This window comes from Pochonia chlamydosporia, chromosome 3 (assembly GCF_001653235.2).
Source record: "Pochonia chlamydosporia 170 chromosome 3, whole genome shotgun sequence".
Lineage (NCBI taxonomy): Eukaryota > Fungi > Ascomycota > Sordariomycetes > Hypocreales > Clavicipitaceae > Pochonia > Pochonia chlamydosporia.
Window position 1 is genome coordinate 270,492 of NC_035792.1, and position 26,858 is coordinate 297,349.

The window sequence follows — 26,858 nt, forward strand, 5'->3', positions numbered from 1 at the left end:
TTTATGACAATAAGGTAGTCTTTTCTAATTCCTATTTAGAAGCTAGTCTTATTTATATTCTATATATTATTATCTAGGATACTATATTCTTTCTTAACACTTTTTAATTAATTAAAATAAGCAGTAACCCTATTAATATTTTCTAAGGCCTGCTAATTAGAGTTAAGCTTCTTCTGTAAAACCTTTTAATATTTATAATGTTAGATAAACCAAGTAGTCTAATAGTTTCTAACTACTTCTAGGGGGCCTATTAAGCTTGCTAAGGCTCTCTCTTTTAGAATGTAATTTATAGCATCTATAATAAACTCTAGTTAAACAGTAAAGTTAATTCTATTAAGGCAGTTAATATAATTGCATATAGCAGTCTCTTCTTTCTTGCTAAGCTTTATCTTTATAGAGAAAAGTCCCTTTTTTGGTTAAATTCCTAATAGCTGCTATTACAGCCAGGCTTGTAATACCTTAAATTAATAGGCCACAGCTGTAATTTTTGCATCTAGATTTTGTTAATATATTAAAGAGCCTTACTTACGCGTAATTTAACTTTAGGTTTTATCTCTTAGATGCTTATTATAGCTATTTTCGCGGGTTAATGCGTCTGAGGGAAAAATCTGCTTGGTCTAGTGGGCTGCTTGGTGTAGTGGGCAGCACCACCTAGAAGAGGTGGGGCGTGGCACGAGTATATGACTTGTGTTGCACGCATGCGCGACCGAGCAGGGGGGCAGCAAGGCTGAGCTCGGATAATTAATGCAGCGCTCCCTAGCTCAGGCGAAGGGAGCCGAGCATAGAAAAGGCAGTCCTCACCGCTACTCTCATTTATAAGGAATTAAGGACTTCTATAGTAACCTTTAATTATTATTAATTATGCTATCTGTGACCGCTTTTGTGTGAGAACTTGACATTGAGCCAGGAACAGGCACGATAAGGCAGCACTGAGATTTGCCAACCAGTCAAGTCCCATCGGCCCCATCATGCCAGCCCTGCACCAGACACGTCACTGTTTCAAGCCACCGTGGCACCCAGTTCGATCCAAGTTCCTAAATCTGGTTTACGTGAGTCCGTTTTCCGACACCACCAATAGTTAACGACCGTACCAAGTCCCTAAGCAGCGCCTAAGTAGCGCTTAAGCGGATGTGTCCGTTTTTAAAATGGCCGCCGTCCGCTTGACCTTACCTGGCCACTTTCTCGACCTCTCATCATCTCTTGAGCCTAGCTAGGTAAATCATCATGGCACCTTAAGCGCCCCGCAAGAAGGCGTACACCACAAATCATAACGATTTCATTTAACAGTTTACATAACGCGAGAATAAGAAACAACAAATCAACAACCCTAAGCCTCACAGTGCAAAAGAATAAGCTGCTCTAAGGGAGACACTAAAGGACTTACAGTTCCTTCTACCTAACCATGCCGACGGAACAAAGATCAACATCGCAGGCATACTTAAAAAATGGAAAGAGTACGTTTGTCCTTGATGCAGGGCATGTATCATGCTGACAAGTGCCTAGTTATTGTCATGCTGCCGAACTCGGGGACTGGAAACAAACGATAAAACAGCTTAGTCAGCCTGTAGCTTAGGATTTCCTCAGTCATCTGTGCGAGAGATGGAAGATCACGTCCTGGAGCACATCGTGGATATACTAGCGGCAGTTTAAACAACTCTTTACGAGCGTCACGGGCCAATTCTTCGACAGAAATAACAACAACGAAGTGCAAAAGGTATGGTTTTGCTTCAAACCTTCTAGGCCTGATCCTAACCCGCCTTCCTTTATCAGGCAATCAGACGCAAGCGTCAACCAAGCGGTTAATCGACTAATTGCGTGCGAACAGTGGACCAGCACTAAAACTGGACTAGAATGTATCCATGTCTCGATTGTGTCCATTGTTGTCGACCAATTTGATACCGTTCCGAAGCAGGCAGTCTGAGTAAAAATACGTGTAGCTTATTGTGCCAGGCGAGCGCCAAACCGGGACCCTCTACCCGTGCCCTTCTCCTCTGGACCACATGCAGCCATCTGCCCCGTCTGACCACCTTGGACGCAGACTATTTACTCCTCCCAATGCAGAGTTCTTCCGACCACAGCTTTCTGTCATCTTTTCATGTTGTACACAGCGTCATACTCTATGTGAACTTTACTACAGGAAAGGCGGTTTTCTGCACCTCCATTGTCGCCAACACCTGGCGAGCATGGAACCGAACCGACTCTGGCACGACCCAGTCGTTGAAATATACAGCAACCTTATAACCCCTGGGATACGATGCTCTGCAGAGGGATACGATCTAGCCAATCGTCGCTGGTACTGTCTAAAGGTCGAAGCAGAGATCGACGATGATCAATTGCTATCATCAACAATCGCTGGGCACCTTCGACAGTATTACGCTGCAAATCGAAAGGAGCCGCCCTGGAATACAATCCGGATAAACGCAGACATCGTGGAGGGCAGCCTAGTCACTTTTGACTACCAACCCTGTGATAAAGTCAACAGACCAATCCGAAAGTCACTTTATTACGGGCACAAACGCACTGATAGATTGCCAACCACGGACATTGACAATCTTAAGAATTTGACCTATATTAGTCGCTCGGCAGACCGGTGTACCTGGAATGACGACCAAGACTGTGTCTTTAAGCGCATTGAGTTTGATGTTGATATAGAGGTTATTAAGGACGAGATTCAGACGCGCGAGACTCTTATCCGCGCCATACATGTAGGTCAAATACCAGCGACTCAAATCAGTGGTGAGATGGTTCAAATTAGTGGTGAGATGGTTAGGCGCTTCTGCCTTGTCCCCATTCTTGCCGTTGTTATCGGCGACAGAAAGCCCTGGAAGCCTGGCACTGTTGCAGGCATCCTAATGCCGTATGCTGGCAAGGATTTAGAAAGTTTGGTTCGAAACAGCAACGCCGACCTGCCACTCACCCTAACACAACTTCTCGACCTGGTTCGCGGTGTTCGAGAGCTTGCCAAATCTGGTGTGCAACACGGTGACATAACGTATTGGAACACGGTGACATAACGTATTGGAACACGGTGCTTCAGCCGGCAGGCCAGGGCAGCGGCCCGACCAAGTTGATGCTTATTGACGCTGGCTCTGAGGCTCCAGAGTACGACGGAGATGCAAGGGCATTGGGGACGCTGTTGCTTTGGTGTCTCGAAAATGCAATAGCGTTAAGACAGGACAGGCAGGCCAGGGCAATAGTGGTTGCTGCAGCGAGTGCACTCGTCAATGAAAATTTCGATGGGGCCCTTAGCTGCTTGTCTACAAGGAAATAGTTTGACGAGGCAGGATGAGGTTGAATAGCCTTGCATGTATTTTATTATTGGTGAATATGGCAGTTTAGATCGTGCTGCCAAAGTACCCAAAATCAGGTACCCGTCCAATATCTCTTGGTGGGCGTCATCCCCAGGCACCTGAGGTGGCACTCTCTGCAGTTGCGGATCCATTTGCCTTTTATATCCTTGGATACGTTTAAATACCTTTTGTATACTTGGATATGTTTAAATACCCTTGACCATAGACTGTAGCTCTGTCACCAGCCCATTTTCCAGAAATCTATTTGCCTCCCCCTTGTAGACTGTTCATTACAAACTCAATACTGGCAATGAGATCCTTGGATTCTCTGACATTTTTCTCCATTTTGTCAAGCTTGGCCCTTTCTAATCTGTGTCGTTTCTGTAGTTCCATCAGGAGAGTACTCTCGTCGTGCAACTTCTCAGAAGACGGTGTCGTCTGTGAGAGCACTTGATCCTCAGCTGTGGAAACTTCGGATTCATTGTCAACAGTCTCCGAGCGCATCGTAATTGTACGTCCATCAATTTTGGGAGGGACACTGGCATTGAGGCCATCGATTCGTTTTTGAGCCTTGCATGTTTTCAGATGTCTTTGTAGGCGTTCATATCTCTTGAACGACTTGCGGCACTCTCTGTGAGGACATGGAAACTTTTTGGTTTCGTCGTCACCGCTGCCTTTGTTGTTGGAGTGTTGCTCTCTCTGGTGTCGTCTGAGGGCGTCAGTCCTGGAGTATGTCTTGTTGCAGTGGGGACATTCGAGGGATGGGGGCTTGGTTGGGGATCTGCTCCTGTTAGTGTTGGGTTGTGAATGATGGGAAGATGTACGAACGGTGGTGCTGGGGTTGGTGTTTCTGTGTTGCCTGGGGCATTTTGGTGAGTGTACGTTGTTGGTGCTGGTTGGAAATTGGACGTAATTTCGGCTTCATGTGGGATGCTGTTGTAATGAAGAGTTGAGGGGTGCAAAGTTGAATGGGTTTCCTGGCCGTTGTTTATCAGTGGTGTGTTGTCTGTTGGAAGCAACCAGTCGTTGATATTGGGTGTTGACATGTCAAGTAGTTCGTTGGACATGTCATCTTTTCTGGTTAGTATTCTTCTGTTCTCTAAAGGTACATGGAAGTACGAACCTTGCATAGACGTAGGAGGAAACTCCTCTTCAAAATTGAAGTATATATCGATGTTGTTCTCTTCAGGCCAGTAGAACATCCAACATACCCCCCAGAGGACTATCAATGATGGCCAAATCGTCCAAGGCATGGTGGTACAGAGATGGGGGATACCCTTTGGAAACTCTAGGAAATGTATCAAAATGTAGGTACAGCTTAGTAGCAGGTAGTGATACTTCCGGCATCGTTTGATGAACCATGATATCAAGAGAGATGCGAGCTTCAACCAATGAAGAAAGTCGATGCCTTCAGCGAGATTTTGAAACGAACCCGTTGATCGTACGATGGAGTTTCCCAGTGATAATATGTCTAGGCTGGTTGGACCTATCGGTGTTAGGGAAGTGTTTGGGCTGCAACATTCCGGTTTGTCAGATATGTCTCCTGCAATGGAATCTAGAATCTCGAAGTATTGGGATAGCAAAGATTCCGGAGTGAATCGTGAAGAATGCGAGCGGCGAAGACGTTTGAGCCCCAGCATTAACTCGTGAAGTAATGATAGAAGTGAAGACGCCTCTTCTCGTAACCTCGCCTCTGGCTGCTCGAGCCAATCGTGGAGGATTAGGTGTTTTGCCTTTTCACTGAATACTGCTCGTGGGTCAATTAGATCACCGAGAACGTCACAATATAGGTCAGAGTGCTCACATGCGAATGGCTCGGAAGCCAAACGTAAGATTTCATTGTCAGGTTGGAAAAGGTGTAACTGATTCTTGCAATGCCGGGTTGCCCCGGACTCGATAGGCATCTGAGCCAGCTGTGGGTTGTATTCATCTATGACTGCCATTTTTCTTGTAGTGTGTCAATGAAACGGCTGTCATCGCATTGCAGCGGTCAGAGAAATGGAACCGCAATAATGCAAAAGTAAACTCTCAGCACGACCCTGCAAGTATGGTTGAAGTTCCGTAAATGGTGAAAGAGCAGCGGCGGGTAGGCACAGTATATAAAGACGGAGTGAGAGTGCTCGCACAAAGTGTTGTCCATGGATGAGGGTAGGATTCACATCCCCTCATCAGCTGCAACACCCCATACACCCCAATTCACAACGTCAACCTGGGCGTACTTGGGGTGGACGGTGCTCTTCAGGCAAGTGGCGTATCAGGCGTCAACGACTTAGATGCATTGGTTGGTGCAAATGCTCCCAAAGTGAGGCTGCATAAGGAGGTGGCCGTGTTCGTCACCAACAGAAACAGAAAAGGGCTTTGCGAGTGGTCAAATTTACTTGAGAACTGAGATTGCTTAACCGCCTTTTCCTGGCATTACGAGCACCTGACGAAACTTGTCCACCATACAGAGACCATCGACACAGGTGCTGGGCGTGGTGATGAAGGTCATCAGCTGAGAATGATTCACTTATACATTCACAGCTAGCCACTTGCAGCTGAGCTGTCAAATTCGCCTTGTTCCCTTCCGCTCGGTCAGCACCTTTGCCCATGCTTCGGAGCTTACTCCATCGGGTCGCTCTGGGGGTGACAGGCCAAGAATTTCCCGAAGCTCAGGGAGTTCTGCATGATCACCTCCGCCTTTCATTATGTTGCACCACGTTATCTGCTTCTGCGGGTGTTTGCCGCTTTCCGCGTTGTCTGAATTGTCGTTTGGGGTAGGCTGAAAGAAGAATTCGCCACCGTTTACTCTACCGTCCCCTGGGTAGTGGAACTGGTATGTCTTGAAGACTTGCGAAACTAGCTGTCCCACAGACTGCAGGAACATTGATGGAACGCTCTTCTGGATGTATGTTCCGGGGGTGGAAATCTGCGCAATATTTCGTTTGCACCCTAGAGCTTCCTGTAGTTTGTTTGTGGGATCTGTGTATATGGGATACGGCCAGCCTGTGACTTGAGCGTAAAAGTCGATCAACGCCGGGGCGCCGCAGCCTATCAAGATCATGGAAGTACTTGTGGGAAGGGCTGCGAGCTCTTCTGGTTTGATGGACTTTGCAACTTGTGCAATGTATGCTTGGCAGCCCTGCATTTTCAGTTAGCATTCCGCGTTCGACATAAGGGTAAGGTTTGTTTGATGGCTGCGCCTACAGGACAAAAAAAGTGTCGGATTAAGAAGAACATGACCTTTTGACCGGCGGTGGAACCTTGGTAAATGTCGCCGAAACGATGGCTTTTGCCGTCTCGGTCTAGAACTGGCAATTCTGCTGCTGTGTCCAACATTTGAGCATCCGGCAGAACGCTGCTCGTTGGGGTTGGTGCATCTTGATTCATCGTGTAGGTGTCTCTGAGGTAACAACCATAGCAGATAGGTAGAGTTACGGATACATAAATGAAGAATGAGTATCTCTTTATAGGGGATCAGATACTGTCTGTGACATGGGAGTGATCGACGTTTGAGGGGTGGCTTTGCCCGCCAAGCTAACTAGGGCTTACACCAACAGCGATGTTGGTAAGACGCTCGTTTATCGGATCAACAGTGGCTGTGCCTACAAGCAGGTGATGCGTTGAGAGGGTATATTGAGTCATATACATCATGTTACCCTGAGAGTGGCTGCAATGTTTTTCTCTGAGACTCCTTTGTCGTTGGCACTGGAAGATAAAGGCCTATGTTACCCATTTCTCTTCTAGTATCTTTGTGACCGAGTTCAGGTGAACTCATTCGTAATGCCTACTCTCGACCGAAATTCAACGATTACTCCATCACGTAGTAACTCGGCCTAAACCTCAACAACACCTCCATTTTTGATAGTTCTTGGCTTGCTTTTTTTTACACGGTCCCATCGGGTCTTGAGAATGTAGCAGCTCATCAAGACGACTTGAACCACATGTAATATCCTGCGATGTTTCATTGTTAGCGGAGGTGAAATGGCTAAACAGAGAGCTAACTTACATCGAAAAAACCTGGCAAACTGTTATCTTCTTCAGCAGCGGATATCCTTCGGTATCTGAGTCGATTTGACGCCAACTTAAAGCAATGAAGGGCACATTTCCGCAGAAAACAAGAACATCAAGAACTACGGAGGTTTTCACAAAGACGTCCGGTGTGTTCATGCCAGTCTGGCCCCAGATGTACAATAATATTGTGATACCGTTTGAAGATATGCCCATAATGCCCTAGGTTTATTAGGATCAACAAGCCTTAGAACACTCAATAATGCGACTTACAGCGTAAAGGAGCCAGCGAGGCGGAGGCGGAGAAGAAAAAGGCCATTTGACGGCGGTTTCTGCGGAAAGTGCCAGGTAACAGGGGAGGGCATACCACAAAGTGTGAAAGAATCGAACCACAATGAGTAGAATCCAGGGACTTATTTTGAGTTTGGGAAGTCTACGAAGCTGAATGTAGCTATAACTGGGCGAAGAAGAATCGCCGGTAGTAGATTGGCTCCCAGTGGCGTTGGTTGTAGTGCTAGTCCCTGGGGTACCGTTGCCGGGGATAGTGTCGGGTTCGGCCGAGTAGTAAGAAGAATACTGAGGCGGGTCCTCATGTAATGATACCCGGGTGAATCCTGGTGAAGTTAGTGGAAAGATTCTGTCTATGAAGATGGACAGAGTAGTTTTAACCTTTGTGACTCGTACTCGCATGGTTGACTTCACTGGCCATTTTGTTGGGTTGGTCTTTGGTCTTGGCTAATTTATTGTGTACTGCGGCGTCCTGCGCTTGATGTCATCACTAGATATCTCAGTCTGTGAGGGTGCGGAGGAACTCGGTCTCCAAGTGAAGCATTTGCTGTGCGATGGGCAAGGCTGTCTAAATACTGCGTCGTTAAAGGAATACAACAAAGCAGTGTTTGAAGGTTGGAAGTGATTGTCAACCATTGACGAGTTTCGTAACGACGATTTATGTTTTAAGAATCTCAAAGCGGGCATTGTCTTTTCTGACAGCTTTGTGGGTAGCATACGCCTGGCCAGCTATTTTCACGTTGAGCTTTCTTTGTGTTACGCCCTTTGAATGTCTTGACGACACCTCCAAATTGAGATTAAGACACACATGACGTACAGGTAAGCATGATTATAGTTCTGTTTCAATAGGTATAGCACTAAAAGTTTGCTTGAGGGTTAGCTAATCCCTTTGCAAATGTGTTGGTGCCAATGCGTTGCGACTCTCGAAAGTGTTGTCTGACCCCGGAATCTGGCTGTATTGTGGGTGCAGTATGTGCCAACCTTAATTACTCCAATCAACTTTCGCGGGGTCGCGGATTATCACGATGCCTCAGCATGTAGTGCCCTCGGTTTGGGCCTTTGTTCAACGTGTAAAGATGCTGATTGCAGTCTGAAACGGAGTACTTGCATTCAAAGCTAGCTCCTTCAATTAGATGTCATAGTGCCAGCACCTTTTTGATGCCTGTTTGTGTTGGATCTTGTTTGCTCTCACACTCGTCACATCTCGTTGCCTTTTCTTTACGCAGCATAATGAAACTATTGGATGCATGCTTGCAAGCCCAAACTGTCGCAGGGCCGAAGTTGCATTCGGGACACGCGGGTGGACATATTTAGCCTGAGGCTCTCAAATCGTATGGAAATTATGGGCAAATACAAACGCATGCTTCCCTTCAAAAACACTAAAAGAGAAGGTTATAGTCCTCCCTATGCCGATAAAAGCCAGCGTGGCAACACGTATCTCAGTGCTACGCATGAGATAGCGGAATAGTGTACCACCCGTCAGCCCACCAGTTGTCGATGACTTAAGCACAGAGGAAGACTTTCAGTAAGAATATAGAAGTCACGGTTTCAGCCAATGCGAGAGACAAAAAGTAGCCTACATGTATGCGGCTCATCCTAACTGAATATTCATTTGTTTCAGGCATCCCGTGAAGTAGAAAGTTTGTGTGTATCGCTGCAATAGTGACGCGGATGGCTAGGATCAAGAGCATAAGCGACCAGTAAATAGTCAAGTATACAATGCGCTCTCGATCGTGGAGGAGATTGAGTAGGATGATGTACCCATAAAAAGGGAGTCCGACTTCTTAAATCTAATAGAGGCCAAGGAGACCATGAGTTAGTCGATTGTGTATAGCAGTCCTATCAAAGAACATGACCGCTAGGTCATTCAGCCAAAGGGAATACTCCGCTGATGCAGAGAGATAGTACAGGTTATATTCCATTGACAAGTCCCATATTTTAAGAGAAATGAAAAGGATGGCCGCTATTACCAACACTGTGTACAAACATGGCACTTACCGTCCAGGAGAAGTGACAGAATAAGAAAGCGACTGCCTGGTTCACAAGGGGGCAACCAACAAAGCTTCCGTAGTAAGCAAGACCATTGGCTATAGCACACCCAATAGAGGAGAGAATTGGCACGGCAAGGAGTGCTGTAACCTTCCCCCCAATACCAGCCACCATGATACCGACAAGAACATAGCAAATTCCAATAGTAGATAAGATGGCGTTGCTCGTGCTGTAGTAGGATAACGAATTAGGAGCCGTACACGCCATGTTGCTTATGCTCGGTGGGTGAGCTGACAGATGGTCAGGGATAATTTGTTCTCGGTTCAGGAGAAGTGAACTTCCACGGATCATGATCAGAACGAACCCCATTGTATTTAACGTATTATATTGATATTGAGTTATAGAATTGCTGATATCTCGTCGTAGACCGTCACATGCCAGGGCATTCGTTCTGTGATGTGGCACGACATGAGAGGCTGTGAGTTAACTCCAGTTCATCCCTGCTAGTTGGCGTAAATGCGATGTATGTGTGGCGCCCTGACTCAAGTATGTAGAAGCCGTCGATGATAAAATGATCCTGATATCTCGTTGGCTCGTAGTATTGGTCCGTTGCGGCATATGAGAATTGGCCTATCAATAGCCGAGCCTGGGATCTTGGTATATCGGGGTTATGGTCACACCGCACCATGAGGACTCTTATGTTTCGGGCTTGACTTGAATCTACTCTTAGTTGGTAGCAGGTCTCAGTTACTGTCAACGTGCGCGTGGATTCTGCAGCCTCGTCCATGAAGTAGCCTTTGTCACACATGCGGTGTGCCAAATAAAATGACCTCTGACTCTTTTGGCCTGACAAGAGGGAACACTCCGCTGATGCATAGAGGCACTAGAAGTTCTATTCCGTTGACATGGCCTGTTTGAGAATCGTCGTGCGTCATCTCAAAATTTGAGGCAGCTCTCAGCTGTAATGGCCTGTTCTAGAACATGTGGCGCCATCAGGTATTGGAGGTGAATAAGTATTTGCCGTCTCGGTGGCGTTGACTGACCAATGTGTGGAGGACGGATACTATCCCCAAAATCATGAGTTAATTCCCGCTGTAACTAACTTTTTCAAGCCTTCAGTGTGATTCAGCAGACTTCCCTCGAGCGTCTTGCAGATGTTGGAAAGAATATGTAGCTCTGTGCTTTGTAAAGACCTACGTTTGAATTGCACGAGCTCACAAATTCCCTGCTGATTAGATGGTCTAAAAACAGCACTGCCATTAACAGCCACAGACTTCAGGCGGCAGCCATGAGAGGCAACGTGGGCAGCATTGTACATATACTCGGAAATATCTTCTTGGGTGGTGGAGCGACTGCTGCTTCAACCGACCGCCATATGCACATTTCCAACATCGCAGTTACAAATGGTCGATTCCAGGAAGTAAAACAGAGTCTTCGGTTATGGGTGCTGCGGCTGCCCTCGATGGAGGCTCGTCTGCTCAGTTTAAATATATACGTTGTTGTGCGCCACTTTTGGTAATGCTGAGGGGGGAACCTACTTTATTAATCGAATAATGAAAGTATAACTAATTAGATACGAAAGAAGCTTTATTTATTTATGTATTATGCTTGGAGAAGAATCCGGAAAGTGCACAGGCAAACGGCCCTGGACGAAGATTCACCTTGATGGCGACACACCCCTTGCTCAATAACCTTTCGCACGAAGTGGCCAAGTGCCGACTCTGGAGGTACCGAGCAAATGTTGAGAAGTTCAGCTCCCAAGAGTCCTCATGTATTTGGACAGGCTTGCATTGCCAAAGGCATTGACGAAAATTCTCACCGTGCTACACGATTCAAATGGAATGTCAAATTCCAGATGCTGAGCCGTCCAACGCCACCATTCATCACACATGCTAGACGAAAGAACCATTTGGCATGCGCTCCTTCAGACTGGCCAACGACTCTGAACCGTTATCACCGTCTTCAGACTCGTCGCATCTCTTGGATGTCACCCTGGTATGAACGACCTTGGTAATGCCTCCACCAATATCTCCCTTATTGTATCCGCCGGAAGATACTTCGATGTCGACCTGGGTTCCCCCAAAGTGGTCCAATGTTCGCCCGTTGGTTGTCCTGATTACTGAGCCGTCTTCGCCAATCGCTCCTCTGGTTCGTTTCGACCGCAACTCTGTGTCGTTTCCATAGCTCTTGTTGTCAGATGTGGCTTTGACAACCCTGACGATGAGATCTGCAATGTTCATCTCAATATGTAGCTTGAGAATGTAGACAAGAGGATGAAATAACATGTAGCTAGAATCACGGATTCAGCAAATCGTATAAACAAAAGCTTGATGTGCGCGCCATCTTCGCGGGACATACATGACACCGGTTCCTATTGACATGCTGCCGATTAAAATGATCTGTTGGTGCTTGCGTTAGCTATTGTTCAACAACGCCGGCTTTTGGCCGTACTCACATCCAGACTTATGGAAACGGCAACCATGAGCATATTGAACTTGAAAAGTGGCATATACTTCTGTAGGCCATTCGCAATCAACTTGGTTCGGACTAGATAGAGAAAGTAAAAGTTGAGACCCGCATCGATGACGAGGAAAATGCCCTTTTCAATCCGATCCCAAATCTCATTGACATGGATGAATGTGGCGGATATCTGCAGACGTGCCGGTAACCAAATACAAAATACACTAATGTTAACCAAACCCAAGATGATAGCCACGATCCATTTAATCTTGTTAGCCTGTCGGCGATCGAACATTAACAGAGCGATTCGGTTGATGATGATTCCGCAGATGCACTGAATTTGAACGGTCCAGAGGCATACTGCAAGCTATGAATTAGCAGGGCGCTCGTAAATGAGAAGGACAGAGTGGCTCTTACACACAAAGAAAAATGCCCAGAAGCTGTCCCGGTTAGAGTTAGTGATGTGAATCTGTCAGGTCGGTTGGCAAGCGTACCTTGCCGGAAGGATTCCCCTGATAAAGAGCCAACATATAATGCCAATTGCCGTGGAAACGATCAACTCTGCCCATATCATAACGATGTAAGGGCTGATCCGTTTGGATCGTTTCCAGGAGGCTGAGGTTTGTCGGATACATTTAACGCCGCTAAATAGGGCGGCTGCCAACGAGAAGCCCCAAATAATGCTAGCCATTAAGAGCTCATCGAGAGATGGCGGAACTACCTGGTAGGTATCTGGGATAAGAAAGCCTGCCATGATGAAGGAGTGGGCAGTTGGTCATTCACACAGGACATCAACAGTTGTCGGAATCCAGGTGATTGCCAAGTTGTTCAATACAAAAAAAAGAATGTGGGTGCTGTATGGATAAGGACAAGAACAAGTTGCAGGTGACAGAATGAAATCTATCAACAAATAAATAACGATTCATTAACAGCTGTATTATCTTGCTGGAGTTCTTGGACTTATATAATGTCGTGCTTAGTCTCCGATTAACGCTCTTGGGGAACGGTTTTTGAAGGTGACTAGGGAAAACCGCCCGGTTTGACGCAAGCCTCCCTTGCCGGGTCTTGAGTCATGGAGATGGCGTCAAACCACCAATTTGGACGCCATTGCAATTATGTCTCTTCTTATTGCAACATTGCGAGTGAAACTGGCATGTCGTTTGGATACGGTTGATGTCCGTATTAAGGGCCTAAGTGAAAGTACTTTGCCGTTGACTTGGTTGGACTCCTAACACGGTCATAATGTCTGTCATTTCGCAGCGCCTTCATAAAAGCAGTAGGTCACGTTGCGGTATTCGGGAAACCTAGGTCTATATAGACCACGATATAGGTTCATACTCACCGGGGTGGTGAACAAACTGTCTGCTCCTCGTGGGCAGGGGCCTCTATGCAGTCACAGCGGCGGCCATGTACCGTCGATCTGGGACGGTTCTAGTCCGGTGTAATTTGCAACATGGTAAGGATGCTAAAGCCAAACACTCCAGTCTGTGAAGAAGAAGGCACTGAGTCGGCGAACTGCAGGACCCTCGGACGCGCCACTTCTCAGCCTTCGGCACATTCCAGGTCTCAGCTGGCCCTGCCAAGATGGCATTCTGCGTGTAAAAGCAACAAGTACACTCATAATGAAGCTCCTCTCTCATATGAAATTTCCATAGTATGGAGACTCCCCGTGAAGAAAGAATCCCCCAGTATGGAAAGAGCCAACATCTCTTGCAGACCAGAAATCAAGGTCTTCTATGAGATCAATTCACCAAAGATCTCTCGCTATATTATCATTCAAATTACTCCAGATATTCTTTGTTGTGACACATTTTCTTGTCAGTCAATCGCGTTGCAGCACCCAAGGGCAATTCTTCAGGGGCTTGTTCTATCGTCATGATGCCAGTGTTGCTGGGATTCTCCGCAATATAGCTCGTCAGCCCCATGTTTGGGAATATTCCACGGTCTATTCCTCTTCTGATGCCACCCTTGTCCCGTGCAGCTCATTTATGTAGACGCGGGTGCAGAAGGGATAGTCGGGCTGGGGGCCGACCTGAGAAACAAACGGTACACAATTTCTATTAAGCCCATGCCAATGTCGCAGACCCTTCAACATGGATTAATGCTCGGGGGAGCTGCATGGGTAGGACAAGTTTTCAGAATTCCCCAATGTCGGCCGTGGTAGTCGTTTCGTGAGATCTGTTGCTCGTTCCGCAAATCGCCATGTCAGGCGCCCAAACATGTTAACGACGGCAAACCTTTAATCATCATAGAACACTGACAGTCATCGTGAAGTAAAATAAATACTTATGTGACAGTTGACACTAAGCCAGAACATCCGGGAGGAGCCTCTCCCTCGCCGAAGCTAGTCAACAAGGGTCATCTTTCGTGCTGGCCGCGGATGTAATGGCTTTATGTCTTAAGTAGATCTTATTAAAAAAGGTTTCACAGGGGACGGGGAACGTCACTATTTTGTTGCAAACATGTTGGAGTCGCTTCCTCGAAGACATCCGTTTGGATCTTGCGGTTTCACGAAATTAAGTAAACTAGAGTTACGGTAGTTTGTCTCTGCTAAACTGAGCCGGGGCACATCCAGCCGAAACAAAAGATGAGAAAATGTGCCACTCAGACGTGCATTGTAGAGAGAACATAAGACCCGTCCAGGGTCGTATTGAGACAACGAGTCTCAACCTCTGGGTGCCGATTTATTGTCTCTCCCACCAATCTGGCAACGGCCATTTGTGGCTTACATGGCTGAGCAGCTGGCTCAATCCTGGAACAAAACGCTTCTTTTTTTGACACGTCATATAGCACGCTGCCCCCGGTTGCTGGAGACTTTGGTGGAAATTAACCAGTGCCTTGTGTCGAATTTTTCTTGTGTATACGATGGAATATTGGGAGGCTAATAGCTAGTACTATCCAAGACGTAGCCCGTAATCACTCGCAAGTTGTTGAGACAAATACGTTTCCATAACTAGCGTTGAAAGTCTAAATGCCAGTACGACAGAACCTAGAGTTACATAGGCAAGAAACTACCTTGCCGGGACCTAGTAGTGCTGCTCAATCAAAAAGTTCCCAAACATGCGGAACAACACCTTGCTGAAAGAATTAGGCGTCAGAGAATCTACAAGATCCCATCCCTCCAACACCATGCGCTCTATTTCCTGGTTGCACATGTCCATTGTCCCCGAGGACTTGAGCACCTCAACTAGAGCTGGAACGTCGCGGTCCTCCCAGTACCCGAACCACTTCTCCCGGTCAGGATGATCTAGAGTAAACAGCTTCGCCACAGGATAGGTGATTTTGTGGTTATACAGGTCGTCGGCAGCATTTTTGCCTTTGACCTTGCCTAGCACGTCGAGCACATCGTCACGGATCTGAAAGGCGATACCTGCAACATGTTAGTAGCTAGCCACAATTTTACACGAGCAAGAGTGGAAAGGGCTCACCTAGGTTCTGAACATAAGCCCCAATGGCCTCAGTTTGTTCAGGAGTTCCACCTCCGAGACGCGATCCGGCAATGCCACAGCAGGACGCAGGTTTACCACTCTTACATCGGTGCAGATTGACGACACGAGATAACATGGCGTTTGCTTCCTCAATGGTCGGTAGCTGCTCCATGGTCATGCCAGCAATGTCGAGTGCCTGTCCAATGTGTGCAACCCGCATCATCTCGAAGTATGTGGCGTAATAGTCTCTTCGTTGTACTTCTGAAAGAGCCTCACTATCCCTGACTATGGTCTCCCCCCAGAAATACATGGCGCATCCAGCATTGATGGCTGTTGGCACTCCTATAACCTTGTGTACACAAGGTCCCCCGCGACGAGTCTCGCTTTCGTCTTCGATATCGTCAATGATCAATGAAGCCGTATGTAGCATCTCTGGGATGACGAGAAATGGCCGCCAGTCGTTCGCGTTGCCGCCTACGAGCCCAAGTGCCGCTCCGAACAGCATGGGACGCCTTGAATCTTGCCATAAGTCTAATATGTCCATCAGGTTGAAAGGGGTGTGGTAGCTCACCAGTTCTTGCCTCCCCGATTGCTCAACATGTAGAAGGCATCTACAATCGACTGCTGAACGACCTTCTCCTCAACGCTGTCGAACTGAATGTTGGTGATGTGCTCAAAGTGATTCGGACGGACCGACTGTGGCACAACCGCCTCAATTTCCGATCGGACGAGTGACGATGCGTTGTTAAGCGTTAGTTCCATGAACTTGTCCGACGAGTTGAACTCATTGACCAGCTCCATAGCTCCAAAGCCCTTAATTGGAACACCTTCCCAAGTGCCAGAGAAACGAACTGCGCCCTCGTAAAAGGACGGTAACCGAATCCAAGTTTGGAACTCTTGGTTCTGCGTCACAGACTCAATCTGTATATCGACATTGCGGCTCGGGATCGTAAGTCGCCAGTGCGTGTCGAATTTCTGGAAAGTCTGGCCAGAGACCCATGGTTTACACGACGTGAGTATGAAGTCCTCTTCTCTGCGGCGCTGCCCCGATTCGTCCATGTACACGATGTATTGCTCGGCAACGTCACCATGCTGCAAAACCTGAACACAGGTTAGTTGTGAAACTTAGTGAGGGGACCAATTGGCCTACCAGACCTTTGTGATACAAATCTCCATGGGCTTGGCGCCGACGGTGAGTAATGAGAACCACATCCAACCAGGCGGCAGCGAATCTGAACTCAGCTGTTTCCGTTGTTTGTCCAGGGAATACTCGTGGTCAACCCATGTCATGCCAACCACTTTGTCTCCCTTATACTCGCCCACCGCTTCGGTGCGTGGCCAACTATAGTAAAACATGGCATGCTAAAGAATTAGATGAAAGAATGTAAGGCAGATGAGTAGACACACCTTGTCGTCTTTGTGGGTCACTCCGTCATTACCGTGAAGCATCATCGGTCTTGTCGCGCGAACTTGAATGTCGAGTTCGATCTCGGGAACCTTTAGGTGATAGGAGCCATTCTCACCTACCAAGAAAGCACCGTTGTCCCAGTCAAGCTGTATGGCGGGACCCTCTCCTTTGGCTGATTGACGAATCTGCATAGGGTTTGTGAAGAGCGTATCCGGTGTGAAAGGTGCTCCGTCTTCGCTATTTGGACCAGCGTCGACCATGTTTTGAATAGTTGTACTGAGTAAAGAGTGGCTACCCTCAATCACCCTTGCAGCATACTCAGGCACTCTTGGAGGCACTTTTGAATACGTGGTGTACTTTTGTGTCCTCCAGTCAAGGGTTGCGTATATCACAGCCCAAGTGTGATCAGCCGTGGCATCATCGGGAGAATGGCGAAATATACACACAATGACGGTGTGGTCGGGATCCTCAGATATGGTACTTGTAAGATGTGACTGGAAGTAGTACCATTCCAATTTGGATTGAAGCTGAGGCGCGTCATTGATGCGCGGGTCTGTCGGCAAGGGCGTCAAGTCCGATCGGTTGATGCTGTGAGTCTTGTCCACAAAGGAACTCGATGCACCATTCATTTTCAAGACTGGTATACCCCCGGAGGGAGGGTCTTTATGACAGCAAGGCGATGCGTTAATAGTCATGGCAGGCAGTGATGTAAAAGATAGGTGGCGAAGATGTAGGCGGAAGAGAAACTGAGACTGTTTGTCTTCAAGGAAATGCTATATTGCATAGTATATTACTTATATTGAGAACGCCATGCGCCACAGCATGCGAGACTCGGCGAAAATGGTACTCATCTCCGGGTCTTTGGATAAAGTTTGTAGACATACGCAGGTTTTGGAATGGTTGCTGTGCCAAGGTGGTTCAGAAAAGATGAAGTACATACTACTTGTCGTCCCTGCGATGAGGACGTAATTTTGTCAGTGCTTGTAGAAGGTCCCTGTATGAGATACCTCCGAGTACATACAAGGGTCAATTACTTTTGCTCCATGAAGTCCCTCCCTTGGATCTTGGACTCTGATGGCTTTGAGTTCCCCTTCCAAATCACTGTGCGCTCTAAATCAGGTTGCCGCCGGAGACCCAGACCCTGCTTTACATGTGCCATTGAGACGTTCTCTCTGACTGATTCATTGGATGATGCCCTGCATGATTTTATGCATGGACATGCGACTAGCGGGATTTGGCAGCACGGCTGCAGCATGATTGCCCGCCGGGGCGGCAAGGCGCCAGTGTCAGTGATATATTAAAGTCAAGCGTTAACTTAGTTGAGCGCTACCTAGTTTATCGTTAGCCTAAAAGAAAACCGTTGTGATATACCTTAGAGAGGACGAGTCCCTAACTCTAGATTAAAAACCTCCAAGCCAGGACACATGCAGGGTTCAACCAGATTCCCATACATCATGTTCTTCCGGCCCAGGTTACATCTAACTGGGTGAATTTTGTCTAGGTTCCTCTTTGATCCTCTCACAGTATGCAGGCGGATGGATTTGGATCATTTATCGTCATGCTCAGTCATGTTGAGTCGTTGTCAAGTCTTTCCGCCAAATGTAACTGGTTGCTCCCGGGGTTCGCTGTAAAGGTTTCGATTGTCGTAGACATTGCGTTACATCCCGATACGGACATATGCAGACGCCATCCACGGACATGCCAAGCTTGACCAAGAATGACACACTTGTGATATTTGTGGCAACGGTGGCAGTTTCTCAATTCTGACTACAACTCATGATTGGAACGCTCCTGGGCAAGGCGCCATATCTCTTCTCGCCCAGGTTGAATGTAACCACAACATCCGCCAAATTGGGCCAGAGGAGAGAGAGACGGAGGGTTTGGAAGTAAGCAGCACAGACCAACCGTGATTTGAACAACTTCGTAGTCATGCCAACCATTCCAATGAGACATGAAGCTTCGCGAAGTCGGTGAGAGTGATTGTCTCAATACCGCGCACAGAAATCATTCCTCAACTTCGCCAGGCTCTCAACCGAAGGATATAATTGAGCAGTCCCTGAGACACACCAGCAGACAGGAGAGTATGGGCACGTAGTGAGTACGACGCTGCAATATTGTGTATCCAGATTGAGCCAGCCACAGAGGATTCATGTTGCACACATCAGGTCATCTGCATCTTCCCACAGTTACAAAATGAGGATTTTCGTCCGAGCCGGCTCAGTACTTTGGACATTGTCCATTTTGGGTCCGAAGTGATCTCAGACATGTTTCGGGCGCAAAGTCGGGCGGTTAGCCACTTACGTCGGATTTCCGTCATGTCGGTGTTGATATTCAATGTGTACTTATTAGACCAGCAACCTTTACAACATTCGGTTTTTTTTTTGGCGAAAATTTTAACTCTGTAGTATTTCAAGGGAAAAGGGGACTCTATTCCATCTGGTTGTTAATGTATCGTCACAACGATGGCTGCGACAGTGGGATCACGTTGGATGTCGTTTGAGACATTGCCGAAGGTAAGACGGCTGAACCCGCGTCCTGTACATGTGTTGATTGGACAAGAAATAACTGACGGGCTTTGTTTCTCGGTCATAATCTGTGTGAAATTGGTCTTTGGTGTGTTAGAAGCCGGCAACATTAATCTCGACACGTGGAGTAACGGAGATAGCAGCCGAAACGCATCCGTGGAGATGTATCGCCCAGATCAATCTTTGAGCTTCAGGAACTATTATCACATTTGAGGTGGTTGAACCGGACACCAATCACAACTCCCAAACCCGTACGATATACTGCCGCTTTTGGGGTCCCTAACTTACATCTGAGGTGTAGTACGTAAACTGCTACCTTCTCTGGCAAAAGCATACAACCACCGGTTGGTTCCCAAAAATCCATAATTGGACTTACTGGCGAACATTCCCGATGCATTGCAACATGTCCCTGCAAAAGGGCTAGTCGGTGAAACAAGTTGGACACATCTCTGGTGACTGTGCAACGGCAATTCTTCTGTACAGCTCAACGCTCACAGTGTATCCAATGGAGATGGTCGGTCACCACTGGCGGGCGTGGTATCGATCATGTATTCCGTATGTTGCTCCGGTTTCCGCCCTTTGCTTCGGAGCACAAAGGTCTATAGGGCTGTGCACTATATGTGTGGTTGAGACAGCCGATGCCGCTGCTATTGAGAAGAAAATTTTCAGCTTTGTAGGTGTGTGTATCGGTCGTCTTACCCGACGATGAGTGCGCAGCAGCCGTGCTGAGGTTTCTTTACTTTCGCCTATGCCTCACAGCCCAGCACGGCTCAGCCACCCGGAGCAAGGAAATCGAAATATAACTGTAATAGAGGAACAAGGAAGATACAACACATATTTACGATCCTGACCATATCGCATGCAACATCGCGACCAACGTCACGTCGTGATTCACTCTCGGCGCTAACACGTGGCCGGCCTTTGCCGGCGTTTGCGTGTTCAAGGTTTGCAATCTAGGAAACTGGGATAGATTCTCGCAACCTTCAAATCATAAATGGCTCACAGTCGTCTTTGTGATAAATGAGTGAGATAAACTGGCGAACTTAGTAATATTTGTGAGATGCTTGCATTGATGAGAGAGCAGCACAGTCGCGTCACATCACTCATCATGACTGTTACATGAGAGGTAGCCTACTGCTGTGGCGTACATCTGCTTTCCGTAAGGTGACTGAATTCAGGGCTATTCTTTTCGCAGAGATTTCCGGTCGCTACAAACGAGACGAAACGGTTGACTGAGAAAGTAGTTTATTGTGCCATATGTTACGCTCGTTCTATCTCTCCTTGTGTCAGCCTCCACATGAATTGAGACTCAGCAGCCCGGAATCCTTTCGCTGAGGTGGTATTTAGCTGACTCTCATGCTGTAAGCTGAGTTATCAGGTGTACTACTATGCCAGATCTAATACACAGCTTACTAGGCGACCGCCGCCCTCGGCAAGAGAAAACAGAAATTTTCTCGCGGCACATCCCGCAACACTTGCCTATGTGCACAGAAAATGGGGTGGTTGTGAACAATTTTGGCACCTTGGGACATGCGGCTGCACCAGAATTTGGGATTAGCTGTTGAGAGCAGCGAACTAAGACATACTGTAGGTGAAAATCAGATTCTGTCTGTATAACTGTTGCGTGATTCTACTCCAAACATGGTTTGCTAGCTTTGGTATGTACTTTTCTCCCTTCTCTCAGACGCATGGTTAGTTGACAAGCCCTTTTCTCTGAATCAAACCGAGAAAAAGGGAACTGAATACGAAGAAATTGCCAACAGGACTCAACCACGTAGTTGTTGCTGTGATTGAGGAACATGCAATGATCATCACAACATATCGCTGACAAGACCCTGTATGTGACTTCCGCTGCTTGGATGGTTTCGGTATACACAAACACAGCTCAATATGCCTCAGCAAACGACGCGATATAGGAATAAAACTACCAATATATTATATTCTGACTAGGGCTATTGTGTTAACAGTACAGGTCTTAGGTCAAGTGGCTAGCCAAGGATGAAGTCATTGAACGACTGTCGCGCTTGTTGCTCCATGAACCATGACCGGACAGGTGTCAATTCGGGGTGTTCATACGTGCAGTTTGAATCCCAATATCCACAGCTTTGCTGACATGAAGTCTCTTTTGATGGAAGTTTGCCAGTTCCCATATAGTCAGCAATAATGTGCTGCACACACAGACTGTAATCTGCAGCAATGGCGCCATGGCCCACGCTCTCCTGGATGACCAGCTTTGCCCCTGGATGACGGGAAGCCATCTTGCGAGCGCCTTCAACAGGAGTGACAGGGTCAAGACGCGATGATAAGAAAAGAAGTGGTGCAGCTGGGACTCCGGGCTTCAGCTCAGGGTCGGACGGGGGTGTTGTGAATGGCCCGGTGAATCTCCAGTTAGATTTGAATGGCCACGATGCACAAGGCAGACGGCGAGATGCCCAATATCGGCCAAAAAGTTCAGAAGGTCGTGCAAGCTTTTCGACATATGCTTTCCACCAGAACTGGCTCTTGTTTGTTAAATCGGGGCTGTCACCGCACTGCACGGCGGAGCTCATCTCTCTGCGCCTATGTGGAATGCTTTCCTCATGCGGAATCGAATTGTTCGGTGGGATGTCATATCGAGAACCAGAGTACATGTTGTAGACATATGGAAATGCCCATGGGGCAGTGGGAGAATGACTGGTGTGAGACTCCGCGGCCAAGGCTTCGTACAAGAATGTTGAGCAGAAACTGGTCGAGTCGTGGCCAGCATACATACATTTACCAACCCAAGATTTGAGGTGGTCTTCTGTCAATATGATTGTGTTTCCGTCTTCAGTAACCATCGTCCACGGATTGCGTTCCAAAGACCAGACCAAAGACCAGAACCGTCTCTGTGGGTGCTTCAACTTGGCCAAGGAGCATATCTTGGGTCCTGCCGCGCGACAGCTCCTCCAGAACTCTTTGAACACTTTGTCCATGTCGCCAATGTTCTTCAGCATACCCTGTTTTGTTAGCAGATTCCCGAGTTGGATGACTTTTAACATGGTGGATTCTTACCCTTTCTGCGAAGTAGTCGTCTGTGTCTACAACGCCATCCAGAATCATACGTCCAACGCGGCCGGGAAACATGGAGGCAAATGTGTTTCCAAGGACGGTTCCATATCCGATGCCATAGAAATTCAATCGGGGGGCCTTTCCATTTCCATCGAGACTGTCGTCATTCTAAAACTTGTCGATGGTTTTGTTGGTCTCTCGACGATGAAACTCGTCCAGGCTGTCTATGATGGCAACCATGTCACGAGCAACATTGGCGGTGCTAACATATTCCATGCCCTTTCCATGTTTATTTTGTGTCATGGAACAGTGTTCTGCGTGTGCTGCATGGAGGGCGAAAGCGTTCCATAGTGGCTTGGTCTCCCATGGGTCGACTGGGCCCCAACTGATGATTGGGGGAGGTCTGACTAACCTGGTGCCACCCGTGCCTCTGTATTCGCTCTCCCACAACAAACGTTTTTCATGGTCAGTAAAACAGTACGACGTGGGAGTGGTTACCCCAACACCTCTGGGGTCGAAGCCGACGATTTCGTAGTGGCGGTGGCCAGGTTTGTCAAACAACTTTTGCAGGCTCACGCCGACGGAGACGAAGTCGACTCCGGACGCTCCATGATCACCTGGGTTGATGAGAATGCTCCCAGCAAAGGCAGGGTCACTTGCATGGACCTTGGCCGGTAAGGTTCGAATAGCGATGGCAGCAGTGCTTGGGTCCGACAAGTTTTTCCAGTCCAGAGGCACCTCCAGACGAGCACATTGGAAAGGCATAGAAGTTGGACAAGGAAAATACTCAAGCTTCTTGTTTGGCACGATGTTCCGCCATTTGAAAGGTGGTGGCTCGGGAGGCAGAGCGAAGGCGGAGCCAGCGAGAGCTGATAACGCCCAGGTGGAGAGATGAACCATGACGATGATGATGGATGATGGATGATGGATGATGGATGATGGATGATGGATGATGGATGATGATGATGAATGATGTCAAAGAATGAACAAAATTTGGATACGGTTGTGCAGCGTTGTTGGTTTCCTATGGAATGAATGTTGTGTTTTGGGAAAACTTTGCTGAAAACATGGGAGTGGGCACTGATGTTCAGCAATTTAACGCCAGGCAGCACTTGAGCTGACAGTTGCTCGACTCTAGGCAGGTTCTGGGCAGGTGCCATCATTCTGAGTTGGCAAGTGCGGATATGTCTGATACGGTGCCATATGGCAAGTGCAGACCAGAGCAAGATTTGATCAGTTCGCGAGCCACATGCAGTCCGTGTGTCAAAGGTATTTGAACATATCCAAGTGTCCACTCGTTTACAGTGTGGTTAAAGGTATTTCTATACTGGCACTTTACTAGATTCTAGCACTATACTAGAGTCCAGCACTATGCCTTAACCTTAAAATCTAGGACAGCAACAAAGCTCAAATGGTGTTGCATCGCGTACCTCGTTTCGCATTCAGAAGCTGGCCAACCTCGCACTGTCTCGTACGTAGCACCTACTCAAATCAAACACTTCTGTCTCGAGGCTTTACCACATGCACTCGACAACACGCATACGATCTAGTCAGCAGCTCTTGCCCGCCAAACTCCTCCAGATTGGTATCCAGAGACCCAAGTTTGGCAAATCCTTCCTTCTCAAACATATACAACGCCACCTCGCTTATGGCAGTAACGTACGTCGAGCTTCCCGCTTCGTCAGCAATTGCATTGCAGTGGCGAGTTAGCCGTGTACCGAGTCCTCGTTTCTGATACTCTGGCGCAATGAAAGTCCCTGCTCGGCCTGAGTAAAACACCTTAGCTATAGTGACCAAATGGTACATTTATCAAGAGGCTTTCATACGAAAATGCAACTTTGGGTCATAGCCATAGTCTTTGATTTGTGTCACCAACGGACCAAAGAACCGGTTTGCGAGCGCCTCGTTCATGCCCGTTGGCCATTCTCCTGCAAGTTCGGACTCGCCTTCCTCATCTCTTCTCGGCAAGGACAACCCGGTACAGCCCGCAATGGTGCTGAGACATGTTAGCAATGGGCCGTTCTGAATCCTTGGCATTCAATCGGCGTACCTATTTGCCGCATCTACGGCTACGAAATACTTGTAAATCGGCTGCCTGAATCTGTTCCGTGTGAAGTTGAGCAAGAGCACATGTAGCGCTGCCGGTTCCACGTCTTGGACCATGAGCCTCCAAAGCGGAAGCTGATCATACGACCTTGCAATGAGCAGCGCAATAGCATCGAGGTCCTCTTGCTTTGCGTCTCTGATGACGAAATCGGCGTCCATGTTTGTTCTTCCTTTCGCCTCGGCGTGTGTTCACGTGTGGCCTTGTGATCTCGGAGTTGAAGGAGGTTGCCCAGAGTGCAAAGTCTTTCAATAAAGGCCGCATGTCTTTCGATATGTTGTGCATGAGAACACAAAACTCCGGGCCAATCGCTTCCATGTCCGAATGCAACTGTCCAAAATTGGGTGCTTCACCAGTCAATCACTGTCTGTCCTCACAGGGGACATCCTCATTGCGACCCTCGCAATAACCAGGCTCCAATCACTATTTCCACACATTGGGGAATAATTGAGACAAGACCAGAATCTCGTCCAAATCACCAACACATCACCAGTGTCCAAGCTACCTCCTAATTTCAGGGTTAACTGGGTTCGGGTTCCGTCCCAGACACAATATTAGCAATAGCCCCATCCCGTGACTCGCATTTGACGACTTCCGCCCGCCGTTGGTATAAGAAAGGGCAGTCTTCGTTATAGCCGTCGCTCCGCATTGTCGCAATGGTAGCTTAATCAGTCCACATTGACGGCATGCGGGATAACTTATCAACCCTTCTTAACATGTTCCCACGTTCCCCACACCTATCCGCGATATAGCTGGTTACCAAACAACATGGCCTTGCACCAAAAGACCTCCCCGGACGGTGTGATCGGGCACGGCCGAAAGCCCCGACTTCCCACTAGGGAACTAGCGACGCCTCAATCGGACCAAATCGACGGGCTAAGCGATAAGGTCTGTGAGAAGGGTCTTCGAGAAGCGGGACGATGAGTATTGCACCAAAATTGGCATCGTTGAGTTAAACAATTGGATCAGTCATTGGTTCCGAGGACTTTTTATAAAGACAGAGGCATGCCCAGGATCTTGGGAATAACGTTGAAAACGTTACCAGGATTATCACCAACATTCCCACCAAGAGACATCATTGCAAAGTACGGCAACACATTGATACATATCACGAGGCATCAGACACTCCCTCCACACATCACCCACCACCTACCAGCCAACATGTCACCTCGTGTCTACGATCCCGACAAAGAGATCCCGGACCTCGCAAACAAAGTCATTCTCATCACGGGTGGTAAGTAAAAAATCCATATTCAACTCGCTCGCATTCCTAAAACATGAATAGGAACTGGTGGACTTGGCAAAGAAGCCATCCTCGAGCTCGCCAAGCACAACCCAGCCCACATCTACTTCACAGGCCGCAACCGCCAATCCGCCGAATCTCTCATCACCAGCTGCTCATCCCCCGAAGCCCTCGGCTCAAGTAGTCGCATCACCTTTCTAGAATGCGACCACACCTCACTTGAAAGCATTCGCGCCGCGGCGGACAAATTCACCGCCTCCTCCTCCCGCCTAGACATCTTCATCGCCAACGCAGGCATCATGGCCGGAGACCCTGGAGTCACCAAAGACGGATACGAAGTCCAATTCGGCACCAACCACGTTGGCAATGCCGCCCTGGCACTGCATCTCCTAGACGTCATGGAGCGCACAGCAGAGCAGCCAGCCAGCGATGTACGCTTCATAGCGCTCACATCCCTAGGATACCGGGGCCATCCAAGCACGGGCATCGACTTCGACGGGCTGCGTGATGCGAACCAGTTTCCAATATTAGGTCCATGGGTGCGCTACGGACAATCCAAGCTAGCGAATATCCTGTTTGCAAGGGAACTGGGCAAGCGGTATCCCAAAATCACCAGCATTGCCGTGCATCCCGGCGTCGTGGGAACCGACCTCGTCAATAACTTGACATTTTGGAATCGTTTGCTCGTGCGGGCATCCAGTCCTCTGGGTTTCATGACGCCCCGGCAGGGATGTTTCAACACGCTTTGGGCGGCGACTGGGAACGATGTAGAGGAGAAGATGCAGGGCGGTGCAGGATCTTATTGTAAGAAGGACAAGGTTGCATTCTTTGTGCCGGTAGGTGTCGCTGATGCTGGTGATGCCAAGTGCTGGGATGATGAGCTGATGACCAAGTTGTGGGAGTGGACTGTCAGCGAAGTCAGCGTTGAGGCGTGAGTTTCATTAGCGTAGGTAATTAGCATGGCTCGGCGTTCGGGTGGACTTTGTCATTCGTCTGCATTTCTGTAGAAATTCCCGACTTTCTTGTATCCCAGCTATTATTTCAATTGTCAGCAAGCATTTATTCCTTTTGGGTATCATCGTCACTCAGGCCATATCGGTACT

The 26,858-nt window shown here is 47.9% G+C and overlaps 9 protein-coding genes across 9 annotated transcripts; 1 reads left to right on the plus strand and 8 right to left on the minus strand.

The window, feature by feature from the left end:
• Window positions 1-2,183: 2,183 nt before the first annotated feature.
• VFPPC_03989 (alpha-L-fucosidase) lies at window positions 2,184-3,014 on the plus strand (the record flags this gene model as incomplete). Its single annotated transcript, XM_018283414.1, has 1 exon — window positions 2,184-3,014. The coding sequence occupies one exon, from the start codon at window positions 2,184-2,186 to the stop codon at window positions 3,012-3,014; it is 831 nt and encodes a 276-aa protein (XP_018144470.1).
• Window positions 3,015-3,551: 537 nt separating this feature from the next.
• Window positions 3,552-5,233, minus strand: VFPPC_03990 (hypothetical protein; the record flags this gene model as incomplete). The annotated part of the gene is made up of 3 exons (XM_022428370.1): window positions 3,552-4,071; window positions 4,119-4,362; window positions 4,414-5,233. 3 exons carry the CDS (start codon window positions 5,231-5,233, stop codon window positions 3,552-3,554), a joined length of 1,584 nt encoding a protein of 527 aa, XP_022284434.1.
• A 602-nt stretch (window positions 5,234-5,835) lies between these two features.
• On the minus strand, window positions 5,836-6,659 carry VFPPC_03991 (ahpC/TSA antioxidant enzyme domain-containing protein; the record flags this gene model as incomplete). Its single annotated transcript, XM_018283416.1, has 2 exons — window positions 5,836-6,411; window positions 6,477-6,659. 2 exons carry the CDS (start codon window positions 6,657-6,659, stop codon window positions 5,836-5,838), a joined length of 759 nt encoding a protein of 252 aa, XP_018144472.1.
• Window positions 6,660-7,105: 446 nt separating this feature from the next.
• VFPPC_15707 (hypothetical protein) lies at window positions 7,106-7,989 on the minus strand (the record flags this gene model as incomplete). Its single annotated transcript, XM_018293460.1, has 4 exons — window positions 7,106-7,223; window positions 7,279-7,502; window positions 7,554-7,894; window positions 7,965-7,989. The coding sequence occupies 4 exons, from the start codon at window positions 7,987-7,989 to the stop codon at window positions 7,106-7,108; spliced, it is 708 nt and encodes a 235-aa protein (XP_018144473.1).
• A 1,196-nt stretch (window positions 7,990-9,185) lies between these two features.
• Window positions 9,186-9,926, minus strand: VFPPC_03993 (hypothetical protein; the record flags this gene model as incomplete). Its single annotated transcript, XM_022428371.1, has 2 exons — window positions 9,186-9,358; window positions 9,530-9,926. 2 exons carry the CDS (start codon window positions 9,924-9,926, stop codon window positions 9,186-9,188), a joined length of 570 nt encoding a protein of 189 aa, XP_022284435.1.
• Window positions 9,927-11,449: 1,523 nt separating this feature from the next.
• On the minus strand, window positions 11,450-12,771 carry VFPPC_13555 (hypothetical protein; the record flags this gene model as incomplete). Its single annotated transcript, XM_018291330.1, has 5 exons — window positions 11,450-11,846; window positions 11,916-11,956; window positions 12,013-12,377; window positions 12,435-12,457; window positions 12,512-12,771. The coding sequence occupies 5 exons, from the start codon at window positions 12,769-12,771 to the stop codon at window positions 11,450-11,452; spliced, it is 1,086 nt and encodes a 361-aa protein (XP_018144475.1).
• A 2,272-nt stretch (window positions 12,772-15,043) lies between these two features.
• Window positions 15,044-17,482, minus strand: VFPPC_03994 (polyprenyl synthetase; the record flags this gene model as incomplete). Its single annotated transcript, XM_018283418.1, has 5 exons — window positions 15,044-15,387; window positions 15,446-15,957; window positions 16,017-16,546; window positions 16,601-16,807; window positions 16,853-17,482. The coding sequence occupies 5 exons, from the start codon at window positions 17,480-17,482 to the stop codon at window positions 15,044-15,046; spliced, it is 2,223 nt and encodes a 740-aa protein (XP_018144476.1).
• A 3,884-nt stretch (window positions 17,483-21,366) lies between these two features.
• Window positions 21,367-22,483, minus strand: VFPPC_03995 (proteinase; the record flags this gene model as incomplete). The annotated part of the gene is made up of 2 exons (XM_018283419.1): window positions 21,367-22,356; window positions 22,412-22,483. The coding sequence occupies 2 exons, from the start codon at window positions 22,481-22,483 to the stop codon at window positions 21,367-21,369; spliced, it is 1,062 nt and encodes a 353-aa protein (XP_018144477.1).
• A 1,416-nt stretch (window positions 22,484-23,899) lies between these two features.
• Window positions 23,900-24,673, minus strand: VFPPC_03996 (acetyltransferase (GNAT) family domain-containing protein; the record flags this gene model as incomplete). The annotated part of the gene is made up of 3 exons (XM_018283420.1): window positions 23,900-24,174; window positions 24,235-24,404; window positions 24,459-24,673. The coding sequence occupies 3 exons, from the start codon at window positions 24,671-24,673 to the stop codon at window positions 23,900-23,902; spliced, it is 660 nt and encodes a 219-aa protein (XP_018144478.1).
• Window positions 24,674-26,858: the final 2,185 nt, after the last annotated feature.